At 37.7% G+C, this 20855-nt stretch overlaps 1 protein-coding gene across 1 annotated transcript; it reads left to right on the forward strand.

Moving 5' to 3' along the window:
* The first annotated feature begins 14251 nt into the window (after positions 1 to 14251).
* Positions 14252 to 19708, forward strand: LOC149221576 (NAP1-related protein 2-like). Its single transcript, XM_089385146.1, has 5 exons — positions 14252 to 15222; positions 18303 to 18716; positions 18860 to 18931; positions 19137 to 19250; positions 19393 to 19708. The coding sequence occupies exons 2-5, from the start codon at positions 18669 to 18671 to the stop codon at positions 19579 to 19581; spliced, it is 423 nt and encodes a 140-aa protein (XP_089241272.1). The 5' UTR covers positions 14252 to 15222; positions 18303 to 18668; the 3' UTR covers positions 19582 to 19708.
* Positions 19709 to 20855: the final 1147 nt, after the last annotated feature.

Raw genomic sequence — 20855 nt, forward strand, 5'->3', positions numbered from 1 at the left:
TCTCCATTAATATGGTGGCTTGGTAACTCAATCTTGATTGGTTCTGCTGCTTTTGGGATACAAGTAGCTGAGGTCACTTTTGTCTGAGATGGGCCTGTTGCATTTTGCTGTCCAATGCTTTCTTCCTCTTCTGCAGGGTTATCTAAGGACGTCGTCCTTTCTGGCTGCTGTTGCTTTTCCTTTTCCTTCTCTGCGTCTTTGTTTGCAGGGTGTCGTATCTCTTCGAGTGGCTGTTTGTTGGTGCGATTTGTTCCTTTTGGAGGGGAGGCAGAGCTCTCCCCTCCTACCTCAGCTTCCATAGGACTGTCAGTGACAGCGTCTGCTACAGACAGCGTGAGCCTGTTCAACGGCGGCGGCGGCTGCTAGGTTTTCCTTCCACAGTCGTTTCAGCATCAGAGCTAGGGCTCTTGAATTCATGTTACCTTAGAACCCTATATTATAGTAGTCAAAAAACAAGTTTTTCTTTTCAATTTATTTTGGAAAATGTGTAAAGGTTAGGCTATGATGTTGTAGAGATCAAGTTATTGGACTTAATGTAGAATAAAGGTTTCATTTTTGATGTAATTATGTCATAATGTGTGAAATATCATGTAAATAGTTGTTAATTCCCTAAGAAGTTGAGTCAAGAGAGTCTAAGGTCATGTCTTATAAAAAATCATGAGTGAGACTATAGTGTATTGTCTTATTATCATTGGCACAAATTTGTATGGTCAGTATGGTCAGTTAGAGTGTCAAATCACATTTTTCCATGACATCACACTGGTACAACGGTTAGAAGATGCACTACGCTTTTGACAACTATTGCGCTTTCATGATTTAGATACAAAATTACAACCATCACCCTTGAAACACACATTTAACCACCTTGGGAGTTCAAAGGCTTGTTTGACTTCCAAAAATACCACAGATCCATTCATTCTTCCATTGAGAGCTTGCTATACATTGCTTGGGGTTCACTGCACAAGTCTGCAAGGGAGGCATTGCGCTCATAGATAGGCGTTGTGCTCACAAATAATTGCTACACTTATTTAAAGCAACAGTTTATCACTATTTACAGGCACCAATTCCTTATTTCCTTGAATCATTAGTCTTGCTTGTTGTCAAAATTGTTTCTATATGTTGAGAAAAAATCATTAAAAACCATGCAAAATTTGATTTTTTAAGCTTGTTGCATTTCCTAGCAAATGCTCTGCGCTTCACCTCAACCCCTATGTTTTATGGTGACACCTCCATCAAGCATCATACCTAGTTTACCACTCATATTCTAAAATCCTGACATTCCTTTCAAGTGATTTGAAACCTCACTTCTTGTTGGTGCTTCCCTCAAATGTCAAGAAACCCTCTTTCTTTCATGTGTTGTGCTTCTCGATGCACTTGTGTTTTTAAATTTTCCCACTGTGAGAAAATAAAACTTCAACTATAGTTTTGGGTTTGAGAGGTGAGTTTTATTGTCCAAGTCTACTATATAGGGCTTTCCATCCTGAATTGTCATAAAACCCTAGTCTAAATCTCCATTTCACCATTGGTTCCCACAATTGACATACACAGAAATTGCATTCAAGGAACCCTAGAGTTCATATCTGTTGTGAAATCATGATAACCTCAGATAGAAAGAAACACAAGGGAGGAGACCTAACAAGGAGGAGACATTGTTAGGTTTGAACCCCAAGACCTCACCTTGATCAACTCAGACCCAATTATTAGAGTTGCATTTAAACAAGTTGCTTGCATTAGATTTTGTTAGAAGATCTAGGGATATAGTGTACAAATCACCAAGGAGTTTGCCTTGATTTTTGTAGGAATTTACAGGGTAAGTTCCACAGAAAGAATACCAAAAGGACACCGCTCACAACCAGATCTCAAATCAATACACCAGTACTTTTGACGTGGTTAAAACCCTCAGAGTGCAAGGAGGGAAACAGTCCACGGCCTGTCCCAACGTGGGTACTACAGGCAATTTATTAATCAAAGAATGAAAATTTACATAAGCTTCTCTCATGCACGGATTACCCGAACAATGACCCTCCATGCGCTTTAAATAGAACTCATGGACCAATCGGGTGTCAAGCCACGGATCAAGTGTCGGTAATACCGAGGTGAGAGTGAACCGTCGGATCACTACATATCGTGACCGTCGGATTGTAAGTTACAAAATGTACAACGGTAAAGAAACACACTTTACCTAACTCTAACCTAACTCTATACTAGACCAAGTTGAACTTAACTATATCCTATGTGTCGGAATATCCTAACATCCCCCCTTAAGAACAACTTGGGATAGGATTGAAGGATTTACAAATATGACACAATAGGAGAAGGAAGGAGGCACTAGAGCCTATCCCCCCTTAGTGACAACTTCCTGAACTCCAAGCATATATCGAAGTTTAGTGAACTTCGCCTCTGTGAGAGCCTTTGTGAAGATGTCTGCAACCTGATCATCTGTTGGACAATATTGCACTTCAAGAACATGGTCATGAATGAGCTTTCTGATGAAGTGCATGTGTAGTTCAATGTGTTTGCTGCGCTGATGCTGGACTGGATCTTTGCATAGCTGAATGGCACTTTGATTATCACACCAAAGTGTGGTTGGATGCTGCTGCTCAAAGCCAAACTCTGATAGGATCTGACGAAGCCACAAGGCTTCCTTACTAGCTTCCACGGCACCACGATACTCTGCTTCTGCTGACGAAAGAGAAATGGCAGCCTGTTTCTTACAAGCCCATGTAATAGGTCCTGAACCAAGAGTGAAGACATAACTGGCAGTAGACTTCCGATCATCAGGGTCACCAGCCCAATCAGAATCAGTGAAACCAACTAACAGAGGAGCTGCTTTGGCACTGTAATGAATCCCAAACTGTACTGTACCTCGAACATAACGAAGTATTCTTTTAGCTGCTTTCCAATGACTTTCACGGGGGTTTTGCATAAAACGAGCAACAAGGCCAACAGCAAAGGAAAGATCAGGACGAGTATGGGTTAAATACAAGAGTTTTCCGACAAGTTGACGGTATAAGGTAGCATCAACTTCAGGAGAAGTACAAGAGACTGAAAGTTTGACTCCAGACTGAAAGGGAGAAGGGGCTGGCTTACAGTCTTCCATGTGAAAATGACGAAGAATATCACAAGCATACTTGGACTGGGAAAGGAAAATACCCTCTTGGGATTGCAAGACTTGAAGACCGAGAAAATAGTGTAAGTGGCCTAAGTCTGTCATTTCAAATTTCTTTTTAAGGCTTGACTTCACATGGTTTATAAGGTTGGGATCACTACCAGTAAGAATAAGATCATCAACATAAAGAACAAGGATGATAAGAGAGTTGCCCACTTTCTTGGTGTAGACAGTATTGTCAGAATGACACCTAGAAAAGCCAGATTCTAAAAGAAAGCTATCCATTTTGGCATACCAAGCCCGAGGAGCTTGCTTGAGGCCATAAAGGGATTTCTTAAGTCGACAAACAAGGCTGGAGTCTGTTTGTATGAAGCCAATGGGTTGTTCCATATAGATTTCTTCCTGCAAGTCCCCATGCAAGAAGGCAGATTTAACATCCATCTGATGGACTTCCCATTTTAAAGAGGCAGCAAGGGAAAGAACAAGGCGGATAGAGTTCATTTTGGCAACAGGGGAGAAGGTTTCAGTGTAGTCAATGCCTTCAACCTGTGAAAAGCCCTTAGCAACGAGACGAGCTTTATGTTTATCAACTTTCCCATCTGGTCCATACTTGGTTCTGTAAACCCATTTACATCTAACAAGTTTGCGTCCCTTTGGTAGAGGAACAAGATCCCATGTATCATTTGTCATCAATGAATGATATTCTTCATTCATAGCTGCTTCCCAATGTGGATGGCCTGAAGCTTCTGCAAAAGTGTCAGGATCATGATTTACTGGAGCTTGAGCCAGTAAAGAAGAGGCTCTTTCAAACTGAGAACGTGTACGTCGCTGATCTGTAGGATCACCGGCAAGATCACCTGCTGCATCCCGAGTAGCACGGACCCATCTTGGAAGTTGAGGATCCTGAGAAGGTGGGGGAGGATTATCATCCTCGCTTTCATCATCTGAAGAAGAAATGTTTTCAAAAGTAGAAGAGATAGGAAGAGGTGGCACATCCGCCGGACTAGGCTCGCAGGCCGATTTATTTTCATCAAATTTTACATCTCTTCTAATGATAACATTTTTGGACTTAAATGGAATAAGTCTATAACCTTTTACATCTTCAGAATATCCAACAAAAGTACATTTCTCACTCTTAGGTTCTAAAGCTTTATGCTTTTCATCTGGAATATGGGCCCATGCTTCACTTCCAAACACACGAAAGTGACTTACATCTGGTTTAATGGAACTCCAAGCTTCTTCTGGAGTGATATTCTCTAGAACCTTAGTAGGAGTGCGATTGATTATATAATTTGCACAATTAATTGCTTCGGCCCAAAAACTAAGACTGAGTCCTTTAGATTGCAGCATACAATTAGCCATTTCCTTTAAGGTGCGATTTTTCCTTTCAGCTACACCATTTTGTTGTGGAGTGTATGGAACAGTATGTTGCATTTGAATTCCATTTTCGGTGCAAAAGTTGATGAATGTGTTTTTAACATATTCTCCACCATTATCAGTTCTTAGCTTAAGAATTTGATGTCCAGATTGTTTTTCAACAAAGGCTTTGAAGGCCAAAAAAGTGTTAAATACTTCGCTCTTGAGTTTTAAGAAGTATACCCAAGTGCGTCTGGAGAAATCATCAATGAAAGTTAAGAAGTACTTGCAGCCAGAGAATGAAGCAACAGGAAGAGGACCACATAAATCACTGTGCACAAGCTGTAAAGGGGCTGAGGCGTGCCAAGAGGCACGTTTGTCAAAACTGTCCCGATGATGTTTTCCGAGTACACATCCGGAACAAACACCATCTCTGCAAGATACCATAGGAAGACCTGTCACCATATTTTCTTTACATAGATGCTGAAGGGAGCGATAGTTTAAGTGACCAAATCGCTCATGCCAAAGTTTGCTCACTTCATCATTATGAGCAACAAATACTGAGGGAAGATTGGATGACCCAAAGTTGTGAAACTTATACAACCTTTTGGAATCATCAGCAAGACCAGTAGCTAGAATCTGTTTAGGATCTTTTAGATCCTTGATTACAACATCATGAGGTGAAAATTCAACAATTTTACCTTCACCTGAATGAGTTATCTGATAGACAGATAGAAGGTTGCAGGATAAGGTTGGAACACATAATACATCATTAAACTGACCATTGTCTAGATGAACAGTTCCAGTCCCTACAACATTAAGAGATCTATCATCACCAATATATATATTTTTGGTGTTACAATCATTTAAAGAAGAAAACATGGCTTGGTTTTTGGCCATGTGACAAGAGGCTCCAGAATCAATGAGCCACTCATGAGAATGAGAAGAAGAAGAAGATACATTTAATGCATAACCAGACTGAGATGATTGATAATGACATGCAGAAAGTGCCATTCCGGAAGTTGAAGTTGAAGTAGGCTCCACATGGATGTTATGTTTCTTCATTGCGGCTTCCAAGGCTTCCATCTTCTTAAAGCATTTAGATTCTAAGTGGCCATCTCGATTACAAAAGTTACAATGTCTATCAGTCTTCTTCCATTTGTTTTTATTGGTCTTATCATTTTGCTGAAATGATCTTTCATTTTGAGGCTGAGATGGTTTAGGACCATTCTTTTGAGGATATGACTTCTTAGGATTCTTTGAATTTGGTTGCTGCTGGGCGGCTAACGCTTTCGTGGAAGAGTTTCCAAGATTAAGAAGACCAAGGTGTAAGAGTTTTTCTTGTTCTCTTATTAAGGAATCACAAAAGGAGTCAAAGGAAGGGGCCTTGTATTCTTGTCCTTGACAAATGAAAGCTTCCCTTGTAGAATGGAAAGTGGAAACAAATACAGAGTAGGCTGGTCCCAACTTAGTAAGGATGGAATAAATAAGGTTACCATCTTCTTTCTTAACTTTAACACCTTCCAAGAGATATCTAAGGGTCTTGAATTTGGACAAGAAATCTTCAATGCAAGAAAAATTATTAGGATCCAAAGTAAGCAGCTCATTTTCAAGTTGATGGGCTCTAATTTCATTTTTAATTCCAAAAACTTTAGCAAGTTTTTCTAATGCTTCATGAGGAGTCTCAAGTTCTGCAATGTGGAATCTAAGATCAGGAGAAACAGACATCCCTATCAAACCACGTGCTTGATCTTGTCTATTTTCCCATTTTGCCGCCTTGTCTTCATCTTTTGGTTTCTTCTCTTGGTCTGTGGCTATTCTGTAGAGACCTTTACTTCTAAGTAAATCTCCCATGTAGGCTACCCATTGGAAGTAGTTAGTGCTGTCAAGAATGACTTGGCATGGACTTTCCATTTTAAAAAAAACTGAAGCTGAAGATGCTGAAAGTAAGTGTTCCAATGGATAGATCTCGAAAAAATAGGCGGTTTTAAAAAAAACGGCTCTGAAAAAGGCTTCCGGATGAAGAAGTTATGGCTTTTTGAAAAAAAAATGTTGACGTTGCCGGCAAAGTGCGCGAATGTGCGGGAATGAAAAAATCCGCCCCCACAAAATGGAGACTTGAACCCAAGACCTCTACTCTCTTAAAATAGCTTTGAACCAATTGATCTATACAAAAAATTTGAGAGAGAGAGAGAGAGAGAGAGAGAGAGAGAGGGGGGGGGGGGGCCTTGGTTTGCGTGCTTGCCTTGAGAAAGCTCTTTTTCCCTACAAAACACAAAACACAAAACCCAACACGAATATGCAAAGAAAAACGAACCTTACGGCTCGAAGTTAGCTTTAGCCAAAAAAACTAGAAATTTTAAAAAAAAATCTCAAAGTTAGCTTTAGCCGAAAATCTAAATATTTTTCTCAATGTTTCTGATTTTCCGAGATCACACTAAGGTGCAGGGAAAAGAGCATACGCATGAGAAAAATCCTTCCTTTCTGTTTCTGATTTGCCCAGATCGCACAGAGTCGCAGGGCAAAGAGCATACGCAGAAATGAAAGGTATAGATCCGGTTAAAAAAAAGGCTAAATAAACTGAGACCGAAATAAGCAGAGAGAAAATAACAGTAAACTGCAAAAAAACACTGTATACCTCCCGATCTGAAAAATGACGCAGCTAGGGCTACCGGAAACCTTTTCGCGTGAAACGAAAGGGGTTCCTCACTGGAATAGATGCTCCGAACGCAACAGAGCAGTCCTCTCGGCCCGAAAGCAGTCAGAAACAGCAGATCTAGGAAACGACAGCCGCATGCAGTTCTACCGGCTTCAGATTTGGATCACCAACGGACGCGGCCCTCAAATAGCTCTGATACCATGTAGGAATTTACAGGGTAAGTTCCACAGAAAGAATACCAAAAGGACACCGCTCACAACCAGATCTCAAATCAATACACCAGTACTTTTGACGTGGTTAAAACCCTCAGAGTGCAAGGAGGGAAACAGTCCACGGCCTGTCCCAACGTGGGTACTACAGGCAATTTATTAATCAAAGAATGAAAATTTACATAAGCTTCTCTCATGCACGGATTACCCGAACAATGACCCTCCATGCGCTTTAAATAGAACTCATGGACCAATCGGGTGTCAAGCCACGGATCAAGTGTCGGTAATACCGAGGTGAGAGTGAACCGTCGGATCACTACATATCGTGACCGTCGGATTGTAAGTTACAAAATGTACAACGGTAAAGAAACACACTTTACCTAACTCTAACCTAACTCTATACTAGACCAAGTTGAACTTAACTATATCCTATGTGTCGGAATATCCTAACAATTTTCACTGGGTTGGACGTTAAGATTGGAGAGCTCACTTTCCCGGTGTCAAATGTCACCATCTTAGATGCAACAAACATTCTTCTACAAGGAGAGTAGTGGTTAAATGGCATGTCCCTTGACATAGCCAACTACAAAGATTTATTGAAACCAAAGTGAAAAAACAAGGGGTATGGAGCCATTGTACCAATAGAATACCTACTTGAACCCTACAACAAACTTTTGAAGGTAATCCAAAGATACTTTACTTGTGAGGGCAGGTTTGGGAGGATCTATCAGTACCATTTTAAGCTTTTGATGCACTTCACAGGAAAGAGCCCTTTGAACCTGCCCTTTTATTTGTTCATAAGTCTTAGTTAAATGGAAGACATAGTGCAAGGTGAGCAAAGCCAAGTGGAACCCAATCTTTTCCATTTCTCTTTGACCAAGTTTTTGGTGGTAGAAGAATTGAATAAGAGGAATCAAACATGGCAAGCATTTTTAGACTCATCAAAATTGACAGCTGACTTACCAACTAGCTCTTGCAATAAGAAGGACACACCATCATCTGTGGCAAGGGATATACAATCACTAGTTGAAAGTTTAGTGAAAGGGCCATTGGTTTCAGGCGATCCATCATAGAAGAAGAAGGGTAAAAAGTTGTAATTTTCTCTTGAAATAGTGGAGATTCCTAATAAGCCACTCACTAGAGCCATTGCAAAGAAACTGCCCTTGGAACAAACACTTGAGCAGCCATTTGAAGCTTTAGAGACCATACCAGAGGATAATGTTCCTGATGATAAAGATAAGGAGATTTCATAACTACAAGAGCAACTAAAGAAGGCACATTTGGTTATTGCCCAATTACAACATGCGACAGGGAATTGAAAAAGATTGTTTTAGAAAGGGCACCTAAGACTAGTGAAACTGAACCAATAACAAAAGCAACTCCATCTATCACCAAGTCTAAAGGTAAGAAGAATATATTGACAAAATACATTCAAGAGGTAGAAGTTCCATCAGCTAGAGTCACAAGGTCTTCAACAAAAAAGTTGCAAATTCAAGAGGAAAATTCAGAACAAGAACAAAAGAAAGCTGAGGTAGATGAAGGGAAACATACTTTTAATAGGTTGAGGATGCAGTTGAAGAAAGCCCATAGTGAAATTGCTGAGCTTAAGAAGTAGGATGAAAGGGCCAAGCAAAATATTTATGATCATTTGAACATGTGTGATCCAGCAATGGAAAATTCCAAGTATATGCTGAAAATGACTCTTCCTTTACATAGGCAGCTCAAAAACATCTGCAAACAAAACATCATATTGAGGAAGGAGCTAAGGGATGCCAAGAAATAGTTGCATGAAATACAAGAGAAGGACAGAGGTAAGCTTGATTTGTTGGTTGAAGCAGCCAAAGTTTGAGTATTGGAACAAGTAAATCAAAGCAGTTTTGGTTTTTTCCCAAGTATGCTAGTTGGATGGGGTTGGATAAGGAGGTTGAGAGGTCATATTTTGCATGAAGTCCTTATAGGAGCACAATTATTCAAAGTTCTTAAGTAACTTTTTCAAAAGGAACAACTCACACAACAATTTGCATTTTGGCAAAGAAATAGGGTTTTGATGAAAATGAGAAATTTTGTCATATTTTTGGTGAGTGGGGACTTGAAAAGGGCTTTTAGGATTGTTAACATCATCAATAGGTTTTTTATCTTATTCATAAGCCTCAACATTGATCAAAATCATGAAGAACAGGTTTCGTTGCGCTTTCATACAAGTGTTGCGCTTTTGTTGTAGGTGGATTTTTTAGAGTTGGGAGCTTGGCATAATGAAAGGAGGTTTCTAAAGGGGAAGTCGATGATGTCGAGGCCATTTCACACGTGCATCAGTCATTGAGTAATTCAGGGAGTGACTGAAGCCATATGAACCAGCAATTTGTTGTGTTTATGTGCTGCATTTTTGCTAGATGCTTTCACATAGTTAGCCTTGTGACCGTTGAATCTATGTCAAAACTTCATGTAATTTATTCTTATGATCATGGTTGATGTTTGGAGGCATCTAAGGACTTTGAAACTCAATTTAGACATTATACTTAATGTAATTTTTCTTGAAAAAGCCTTGGTTAAATAATTTCCTAGTTTTAAAAAAAAAGTTCTATATTCGCTGCATTAGGTAGAAACATAAATCCTTTTAGGGAATTTAGTTCCTAGAGGTGGGAATTGATTGTTTTTTATCTATTTATGTTGTAATTGTAATGAATCAAAGGGTTGGTCAGGGTTAGCGAAAGGAAAAAACTGTGCATTGTATTTTTTTGATATTTTCAGTGAATGAAAAAGATAGAGGTGTGACTTTACAGGGATTCCTGTGTCAACCCCTAATGGTGATGTGTTTTCTTATGTTGTAAGTTTGTCTCTTGTCATTTCCATGCTTTGAATGTATGTCTTCCTATTTGGCTAAACAAAGATTTATCTCAGAATTCGCTTTAAAAGTGCTCTAATATAGTTTGCTAAATAATTTATGTTTTCTTCTTAAATGGCATTTAGAATTCATCCCACAGTTTGATGCTCTATATGTCATTTCCACCATTCTTCTACTCACCCTTCTACAATGAATTAAATTGAAAACACCAACAAGACTGCCTACCTTGCCCCTGTCAAAATATCCCTCATTCCCTCATCCTCTCACTAGAAAATAATGAAATTTTTACGACTGTATTTCCCAATGGATTCCTCCCCTACCCTACCAACAAATTGTTAAAACCAATTTCTCTCTGAGCACCATACTTAGCCTAAGATCTAAGTGACTAAATATTTGGATAGAGAGAGCCCTCTCTGAAGCTGGAAGGGCTATATTCCAGCTTCCAAGGGGTTTGTGGTTTACATTTGGGTTCCTCTCCTCAGCCTGGAGGAATTATAGAGTGCTAACAACTTGATTGTTTGTAATTATAAAGAAATGAACCCCTAGGGCACTACCCTTAGAGGAAGGCATGGTTGTACAAGTACCCTAGAATTACTTGCTATTGTTCATGCAACAAAAACTTTATATTGATGTGGTATTAATACTTCCTTAACATTGGGATGAGATTTAAACTTTACACCTCTCCTATGTAAGAACAAAGTCTTTACCAATAAATCACACATGTGTGTGCTCACACCCACCCACCCACACACACACACACACACCTATTATAAGGAAAACCTAGGGTATGCTTGCTCACATTTCTGGATAATTTCCCTAGTAAACCTATTGATGTAGACTAGTGCACCTAGCTTAGTGGGATTCAAACCAACCATTTTTTGGTAGAGAACTAAACAAATGCTTAGCAACATTGGTGACAATAAGTTGAACTAACCCCCTAGGCTAGAAATTTCTTAGAATATTCCAACCCATGCTCAAGCACTCAAGTGTGAGTGAGATTGTTGATATCATGACAACCCCAAAATAACCAATGAGATGTCACAAGCATGATTTGAATATGGGTGGAGAGAATAACAACTTTTCTTGTTAATCACTCAATTTAGACCAAATTGACTTTTATATATATATATATATATATATATATATATATATATATATATATATTCCAATGGAATTCCATCTTATTTCCCATTATAGTTGGATGGAGGGAGGCTCAACCACCATCCATAATAGTGGTTGGTAACATCGAGGGACTTTACAATATTTGACCATGTGACTTGCGGCTTTTCCATTTGTAATGTGACTTGGGTGGATGGTTCAACTAATTGAGCTAACCCTTAGGGCTTATTTACTTTCTTCCATGAAAAAATCCTTCAAAAAAACCTTCAAGTGATTCCCTACATTTTGTGAATGACATTTAGGGTAAATGTCATTGGTAGACAACATTTGCAACTAACTCATAGGGATTTGATTATATTTTCCCTAGGACCTATGACCTCCTTGTTGATAAGATGCCTTAGGTGAATCATCGAGGGGAAATAACTTGGATGGTTGGAAGGTAAGTTTCATACTCTCCTCACCTAGGTTCAAATCCCCAATGAGTCATCGACCTATTGTATCTTGGATGAAGACATCTTGACCCTAGGTTGATACTTGAATTTATGGTTAGGTGTGGCTTGTACATTATTACACCTTGTTGGTGGAAAAATAACAGATGGGTTGAGACCCAGGGTTCAGGCACAGGGGCCAACAAAGGCTCCGCTGTAGTCTAGCACCACGCCAACATTTTCATATTATCCTAGACGAATAAGGCATCTCACCCAAGGCATGTCATGACCTTAGTCAATTGAGGGACTGAGATCATGCATTGGGATAAACCTCAAGGAACTAACAATGAAAATAACTCATAAATATAATAGTTTGGATCCAATCAACATATACAAAGGAGAAATATTAGACAAATGCAATCATATTAAAATTTTAGAAAACCACAAAGAATCATACACAGGTTGTTCAAATGTCCTTGTAACCATTCCTTCCATTAACACCACAACAATATAACATTACATCAGGCTCAAAGCCCCAGATAGAACATCCATCAACATAACAGAACAATATATAATCAAGGCAACCAGATACAAAGTGGGCTCAAACGACTCCACAACAACATTCTTGTATGCCCCTCTCTAACCTCTTCCTCAGCTTTCTCCTAGCCCTTCTTAAGTCTCCCGCTCGCTTGAACTACCACTTCTCTCTTGGATGCTCTGCCTCTTTCCCTTTCGACTACCTCTGCAACTCAATTTTTTCTTGCTTCCTCAGCTGTCAACTCTCTTCTCTGCTTGGCTATCTCTGTTTCTCAGATGTTTCTTGCTTGAGTCTGGGATGCTCTGGCCATCCTTCCACAACTGTTGATCTTTGTCGGGTTCCTTCTTCTGCTCCAACTCTCTCCTCCACAACTTCCCAATGGTCATTTCCGGGCAAAATGTGGTCAACTAGTCAAAAATCATTTTTCAAACGAAGGACCCAACACACGTAGCCCATCATTTATAGTGACAACTAACTAGATTTGGACTTTGGTCTTGCCTAGGTGATCTCACCTAATTTCTAATTCCTCTTAAAAATACAAAAGAAGATCATAACACTTTTTTCATATTTTTGATGAGAAATATCTTTATATTCCACATGAGGAATATACATGTTTTGGTCCTTTGTTAGATTATAAGGCTTGAAGCCATTACAAGAAATACTCATTATGAGCTTAACATGCCACAGGCGATACTTGAACTTGGGTGGGGAAGATAACAACATTTCTCCCAACCACTCAAGCTAAACTTATTTGACAATAAAATAAAATAAACAAAACTTGCCTTCAATTCATCGTTCAATTGATTGAGTTCACTATTGGGGCTTATATATAATTTTAAGATGTTTTTTCTCGTAAGAGGTCATAGGTTCAAATCCAAAGGGGGTTAGAGTATGTGCACCTATGTAGACTTTAGTAGTCAAATAGACATGTGGAGGGTCCCTTGTCACACAAAAAGGGGTCTAATACATGAATTTGGCATTTGGCTTGGAAGTGACCTTATATATATATATATATAAAGAGTGAGAGAGAGAGTTTGAAGAACACATATTTGCTCATAATAGGTTATAGGTTCAAATCCCAAGGGAATAAGAGTATTTACACCTCCATAGACTTTAGTAGTAAAATAGACATGTGGAGGGTCCCTTGTCACACAAACAAAGGGATCTCATACACCAATTTGGTGTTTGGCTTGGACATGACCTTAAAATTATATATATTCTATGAGAAAAATTCCTTGGGAAAAACCTCCAAGAAAATGCTCACATTCCATGAATGACACTTGAGGGGAATGCCATTGATGAACAATAAGTACACCTAACCCTAAAGTACCCAAGTGGATTTGACCCTGTAACTCCCTTAGTCATTACAACTTCAACATGGTAAAATAAATAACTTCAACTAACCCTTGAGCCTTATATATAATACGATTTTCCCATACAAATTTATTGAGAAATCGTGGGAGCCTTCTTTAACATTCTCTAAAGGACATTAGAAATATATATATATAAAGGAAGATCAATCATGCCTAATCCATATTTAGTTAAACAACAAAGGAAAAAAACTTTCATAAATGGTTAAAACTTTATAAGGTTGAAAATGATAAAAACTTCTTCGACAACTAAAATTTAAAATACAAAAGTAAAATAAAACCTAATAGAATTATATTATTGGAAAAACATTATACATCCCAATTTTCATTATTCTTCTTACTTTCAAATCTCAAAAAAAATACAAATACCCAGCATTTATTAACTACATCAGTTGTAAAGTGAAAATAATTTGGTGAATGAACTCTACAAAGAATCTCATGTAAAACTCGTCCCATTTTAAAATGCTATTTATATAATTATTTCAAACCTGCCATATTTACATTCAAAATTGAGTTTATAAATTCATAAATCAAGATAACTAAAACCTAACCCAAAGGATTAATCATAAAATCCAACCTAATATAAACACAAATCTCATGTAACCCACACAAACGATCAAAAATACTTTCTAAGAATGGTTTCACGATTACTTAGAAACGAAACAATAATCATCAACAGTTACAAATACTAATCGCTGCCTTGAAGGAAAGCCATGAAAATCCTCGGATTTAACATCGATTTTCATAAACAAACGAGCAAGGAACAATATTTCGCACCAAATCCTCTCTAGAACTGTCGAGCACTTCAGTTATTTTCTGGATCGCTTTTCGGTAGGAAGTATTTCAGCCTACAAAGCTCTGTGCAGGAGCAACTTAAACATTAATTTTTTCACAATAGATTTGTTTCGGAACTATGAATTCACAGAATCAGTGACAAATTACGTTATTCTCTGAGTGGAATCCAAGGATTTGTCTATACAGTCCTTTTTGGGAATCAAACCTAAATCCTTATCTAGGGTTTTAATATGAAAGACTTCCATTTTTGGAGGATTTTGTAAGGCAAGATACCGGTGGAAATGGATCATACAGAGAAGATAAGGATGTAAGACACCCATGGTTTAACGTTTAAGACGTTTAGTGGCACGATGGGTGGTTTCGTTGGGGGTATGTTTGGGGAGCTATGGTGGCCAGATGGTATGATGTGCCCAAGGTTGAGAGGAGCGTTTCCCTTTTGGGTCTGATCAACACTGAAACTTCGGGGAATTATGGTATCACATTTGCTGCAATCAGAGGGGTCTTTGCATTGACCGATCATGTGGCTTAGAATTTTTGAGAAACAGGACTTCTGGAACGGAGCCATTGGTGACTTTGTTGCCAGCGCCTCCATCTTGGGTTTGAGAGGTAGAGATTCTACCCGTTCGAACGCTCTCATCAACACTGAAACTTACGGGGAATTATGGTCTCGCATTTGCCGCAATCGGAGGGGTCTTTGCATTGACCGATCACGTGGCTTAGAATTTTTGAGAAAAAGGACTTCTGGAACGGAGCCATTGGTGACTTTGTTGCCAGCGCCTCCATCTTGGGTTTGAGAGGTAGAGATTCTACCCGTTCGAACGCTCTGTTTTTTCTGGGCAAAATTCTTCGTAATTCAATTATAGTGCTGATAATTATTTATTTATATTTGACAAGATGCTTACTTTCATCACTTTTTCTGGAAATTGAACCCATGGCCAATATGGAAATATTACTATTCAATGTAGCCTTCTTAGGACATAAAGTTCGAAAGATCACTTTGGTTAGAAACCATGGGTGGGTATCTATTCTATTATAATGTCTCCCCATACTTGTACCCGGCCCCGGTTCCTTGTCATGTTTTGCTTCGCAAGATGTTCTCTGACCCCGAGGGGCGAAACGTGTCTCTGAGATTCGAACGTTGGTAGGAATATGTAGCACACCTCTTTCCTAACCAAACACCCTTGTTGACATGTATTTTTTTAATTCAGTGTCTCAATACAATCGACTTTTTAAAGCACATGATGGGAATGGTAATTTTGTTTTTCTGTCGATCCTCTGTGGGTGTGGGTTGTATTTTAAATCGAGTCTGACGACACAGATCTTCAGTTCCATTTTTCTTTAGTTAAGTACCCGTGCCAACTCTGCAATTTCATAAGGTGTTTCCGGATAACTACCACCCATATTTACTGTTATATTTCATCGAATTGCAAGCGAAAATTGTAATGCTCTTAAAATCTGGAATAAGTCGTTCAAAAAAGACACAATGCAAGGCCATTTCATTTTGCACATACAATTAAACAATAACAAATTGAAATGAATAGGGCCATTTTGGATAGAATCCTGTTAATGTAATATGTTAAGTGCTTTTTTTCCAAGGGAAGATGGGAGAGTACATCAATATTAAAATAATATTACAGAAAGGATTTTCAACACAATGTTACCGACTCGGAATCGGCAAAAGAGGAAGAGTTTGAATTGGATCAGGAATAAATCGGGAGTAATTCGGTAAGTACCAAAAAATAAAGAGACACATATACTCCTGTGGCTCTGTTTGTTACTTGTAGTCAACTGGAAGAGAGAAATTCTGCTGAAACAGGCTGAAAAGTGACTGGAATTACACTGAAAAGGGCTTTTAAAGGCATCTTGGGGGCTCAGATGAGCCAAACTCAGGACTTGCAAGTTTGACTCCAGTCAAATACCGTCAACAAAAGTTTGAGTTGCACTGATTTGAATCGGATTGTTTGGAAGCCGATCTGATCTCTGTTTGGAGGCCTATTACGAGTTAAAGTGCAAGTATGGTAACTCTGATTCAACATTGATCTTTACATCCCTACTTTTTTTGCAGTCTTTTTGCATTCGCCACTTTACTACCCTGCATTGTCTAAACAAACAAGCTGCTCGTCCTTCAATAGCAGATAAGGGGCTTACACTGACCATTTAAAGTTTAAACAACTGCATTTCCTGTATTACAAAGGCTACCAGCATTGTAAACCTGTTTAAAGCCAAGAAGTATGCAGAAGAAGGAATTTCACTACAGGGTTTTTAACATTCATTATTGATTGATAGGCTGAGCATTTGCTTCTGGTAGATTTGAAGGGTGATGGCACTTAGTTTTCTAAGCTATTGCTTGTACTGAGATATATGTTTTTGATAGGCTGAGCAATGTGTGCTCTGATCCCAGAGGTATTTTAAGGTGAATGGTATATGATTTTTTGCAAATTTGGCTTGAAAAAGTAAGTGCTTCTGATGGATTGTAGAATCTTTAAAGATGTGTGAAGGGCGGGCAAATGATATTTAAGTTCCAGTTGATTTTTTAATGAAAGAAAAAGGCAAGTGTCTGTTTAAGAGTCTGGAAAGAAAAAATTCACAGCGAAGTGCTGATTGCATTGTGAATGCCATATCATCTTTATATGTAGTTTACAGAGAGGAAAAGCAGGAAACTTGCTCGCCACTTTTCACTCACTTTTATACAGAATTATATCTATTAACTTTTTTAAAAAGTTGAAAACATAGCTGGAGGCAAAAAGAAAAAAATTCTGTGAATCACCACCAAAAGTCCTGTTAGTTACATGTTGAAAGATACAAAGATATATTTAATTCTTTGAGAACGTAGGTTTCAAATTTACATCATATCACCAAAATGATTTTCTAGAAGTATTTCTGTCTAAAGAAAAATAAACATCACAGTGATATATATCAAAAGAAAGGCTAGTCCTGGCCTAAGATTTCCAATACATCACACTGATATATATCAAAAGAAAGGCTAGTCCTGGCCAAAGATTTCCAATACATCACAGTGATATATATCAAAAGAAAGGTTAGTCCTGGCCAAAGATTTCCAATTTATTGTATTGAGAAACTTATATTTTCTATCCTAACATGGCCTTTCAAAGCATTTGAGTGAAGTGTTACTATATTTTTAACATTTTACAACATATGGGGATAACGAGAGGCATTTATTTTGAATTCGGCTCATACTCATTTCAGAGATATTGATTGTCATTGAAGGGTGCATTTTTTGCATTCAGAGACTATGTAACACTGTATGAAATATTGTTGACCATGCTGAAACCTTTTCACTGGCAGTTTGCATTAGGTTTTCTCGTTGGGTAAATTTGAGATTCATCTTGAAAGAAAACAACCATCTCAATTCAGGGACAGGGAACTGAGAATTTGCAGGCAAGAAAAGGGAAAAAACTGTCCGCACAAATCATTATGAAATCATTATCAACAGAAAACCTTCCTGTTTGCAAGAATGGCATGCTAACCATAAAAATGTAAAGCTATGATGGGATGGATTTTATGAAGTGAGCCTTTTAACTTCTTTCAGTAGCGGGTCTAGCCCTTGAAAGTTAGAGGATAAAAGTGTTCACCTTGTGAACAATATCTAGACAACCGTTGATATTTGAATTATGAAGATTTGATACTTGTTCTCAAAGCTATTTGTATACTTAATAATTCAAGCCAGCTGAATAGTGATAGTAATTCTTGAAATGCGGATGAATTTGTTATGTCTTTTGAGTTTTTATTTCTTTTGTATTTGGTGCAAAAGTTTTTTTTTTTTTTCAAAACTTGGGATAATTTTATGTTTATTTTAGAGTCTTAGACACATTTCTTGTTGCTGTTTATTTAACTGATTTCCTAGAATTTTAAACAGGTCAATGAAGAAGATGGTGACAAAGTACTAGAGGTGGAGCAAAAATATAATGAGATAGGGCATCCAGTCTATACGAAACACAATGAAATCATTAAGACAATTCCAGATTTTTGGCTTACTGCTCTATGCATTTTTATAATTGTTGGGCAAATTTGTTCCAGTTACTTTTGTAGTTTATGGTTGTGTAGCATTGATTATAGTTGGTATGAACTTTGACACATTGTTATTTGACAATTCATTTTTGTTTGGCTTCTAATTTTGGCTTTAACTATAGTTTCTAAGCCAACATGCATTGTCCGACCTCTTGACTGAAGAATATCGGGTGGTGTGTTTAGTCATCTTTTTTGTTATAATTTTACAACTGTGATGTGTGCAATTGCTTTTTCAGGTATTTGGATGAAATCTGTCAAACTGGTAAGATTACTGATGATCGTGAATGTCTCCATATACTTAATTACTATTTTTCCCTTACTATGTGTAGGTATTTGATTATCATTTTAGAAAGACGATCTTACCTGTGAAAATTTACTAAATTTTTTTCTTTTGATTCTATACAGGTTTTCAAGTACTTGCAATTACTTGATGTTGAGGATTTCGAAGATGTCAAGTCAGGATATTCCATTACATTTGTAAGTATCAAAAGTTTTTAGTTTAGAAATCAATGCTGATACGATGCTTCATATGCTTGAGTGCCATTTATTGCTTAGGAATTGCAGGATGGTTTCCAATAGGGGAGGGTTTTGTTTTAAAGTCTGGCCATTTATCTTCAAAATTTACAAGCACTGTCTGGGTTCTCTTGCACTGATATATAGAACTTGTTTGAATTATATGCAGAGATTTCGACCTATTCCTTATTTTGAAGAGACGAAGCTGGTTAAAGTGTTTTCATTCTGTAATGATGGAAGCACAAAATTAGCAGACACTACTCTAATGTGGAAATATGGAATGGTAAAATTGTTTTCCATTTTGCACCAGCGATTGTGTTTAAGCTTTGATACATGTTTTGCATTGGTCAGCACAGTTTGTATATGTAAGTTTTCCTGGTTTTGCATTGATATTGGCAACTGGTTATAACGTTGGTTTGCTGCAGGATGTGACCAATGGGATTAGTCTAGAGAAGGAAGGAAACAAGCGAACTTATCAAGAAGAAAAGAATGTTGTTTGTAAACCTTGTGAAATTGCATTACTCCAAGGCCCTTGTCATTTTGCTCCTTATTTAGTAAATAACTTGTATTTCGATCTATTGCTTTATACAAAAATATTTTCGTTAAAAGCTTAAGATGCCCTTTTTGTTTCTGAATCTTTCTATGATAACTAAGCAGTTTCTTCACTTAGTTGAACGAAACCCAGAAGGATTCTCGAGATGGAATATATGATGAGATCTATATAAAAATACCTTAAAACTATGTAGAAACATGATTTTTTTACAGAATCTTTTTTTGATTCATGATGTTAACTGGTGTTTCCTTAGATGGAATCAAGAGAGGAACATGTTTAGATGTCAAGGCTTTTAGGTGCTACTATGTTGATCTGTGATGATATGTATTAATTTTTTTTCATATACTAACTTTTGTTTCCCTCTTATAAAGTGCGTTGCCCAGCCTTGTATTGGGGAGATGTTGTAACATGGGTAGCACTGATGTTGCCATATGTAGAATTTTTTTAAATAAAACATGTAGCGAATAATAATAGTGATTTTCTATATTTTTTAAAACCAAGGCAGCTAAAAGTGTTGTCTTAAAAGAACTGCAGCCTAGCTGTACATCAGAGTAATACAAAATAGAGCCTAAGATTAGGTTTCAATACCAACGTTTACCTATACAAGTGTTTCAAAAAGTAACTTGAATTCTTCATTGAGGATTTTGTGGCACTGCTACAAGTATAAACTTGATAAAAGAATCTAAAATAAGAATTAATTTACAAAACATAACTCCATGTCTTTGAACAGCTGATACACAGTGTCTTTTTCTTTATTCAGTAGGAGTCAAGCCTAAAGAATTTCTGTGATTTGAAGCTGCGGATGGAGAGCCTTGTGGTTATGAGATATGAGCCTTTGGCTTCCAATGCTTTGATTTGCCTCTTGTATTGCATTAGAGGATACATTACCATGGAGTTATGAGATCTGCATTGATGTTCATGATCATGAGCTAAAGATGTTAAAGAGAGTACTGGGCTTCCATTGTCATTAATATTTTCTTCCTTCCTTTGAAGGATTTCTAAATTTCATTAATCTCCCGTTGTTATTTCCCACTACACCCTGGGTAGTCCATTGAGACTTGGAATTGCCAATACTTCCAAATGAAAATGGAAAAGATGAATAAACTAAAGCAGACAGGGTAGAGCCAACACCCATTTCCTGTAGCTAACCAATTGGACATAAGCACAAAAAGGATAAAATCATTTGAAACATAGATAGACTCCAAGTGCCCTCCAACCAGAAAAATTTAGGTAGCAAAAGAAAGAGTATTTTCTTTAAAGGTTCCTCCTTATCAAAATAAACTAGAGATAATGAGTATAACTACTAACAAGGGCACAAAAATAACCAAAATAACC

This window comes from Pinus tabuliformis, chromosome Q (assembly GCF_031772625.1).
Source record: "Pinus tabuliformis cultivar Carrire ecotype Pingquan chromosome Q, CPIR1, whole genome shotgun sequence".
NCBI lineage: Eukaryota > Viridiplantae > Streptophyta > Pinopsida > Pinales > Pinaceae > Pinus > Pinus tabuliformis.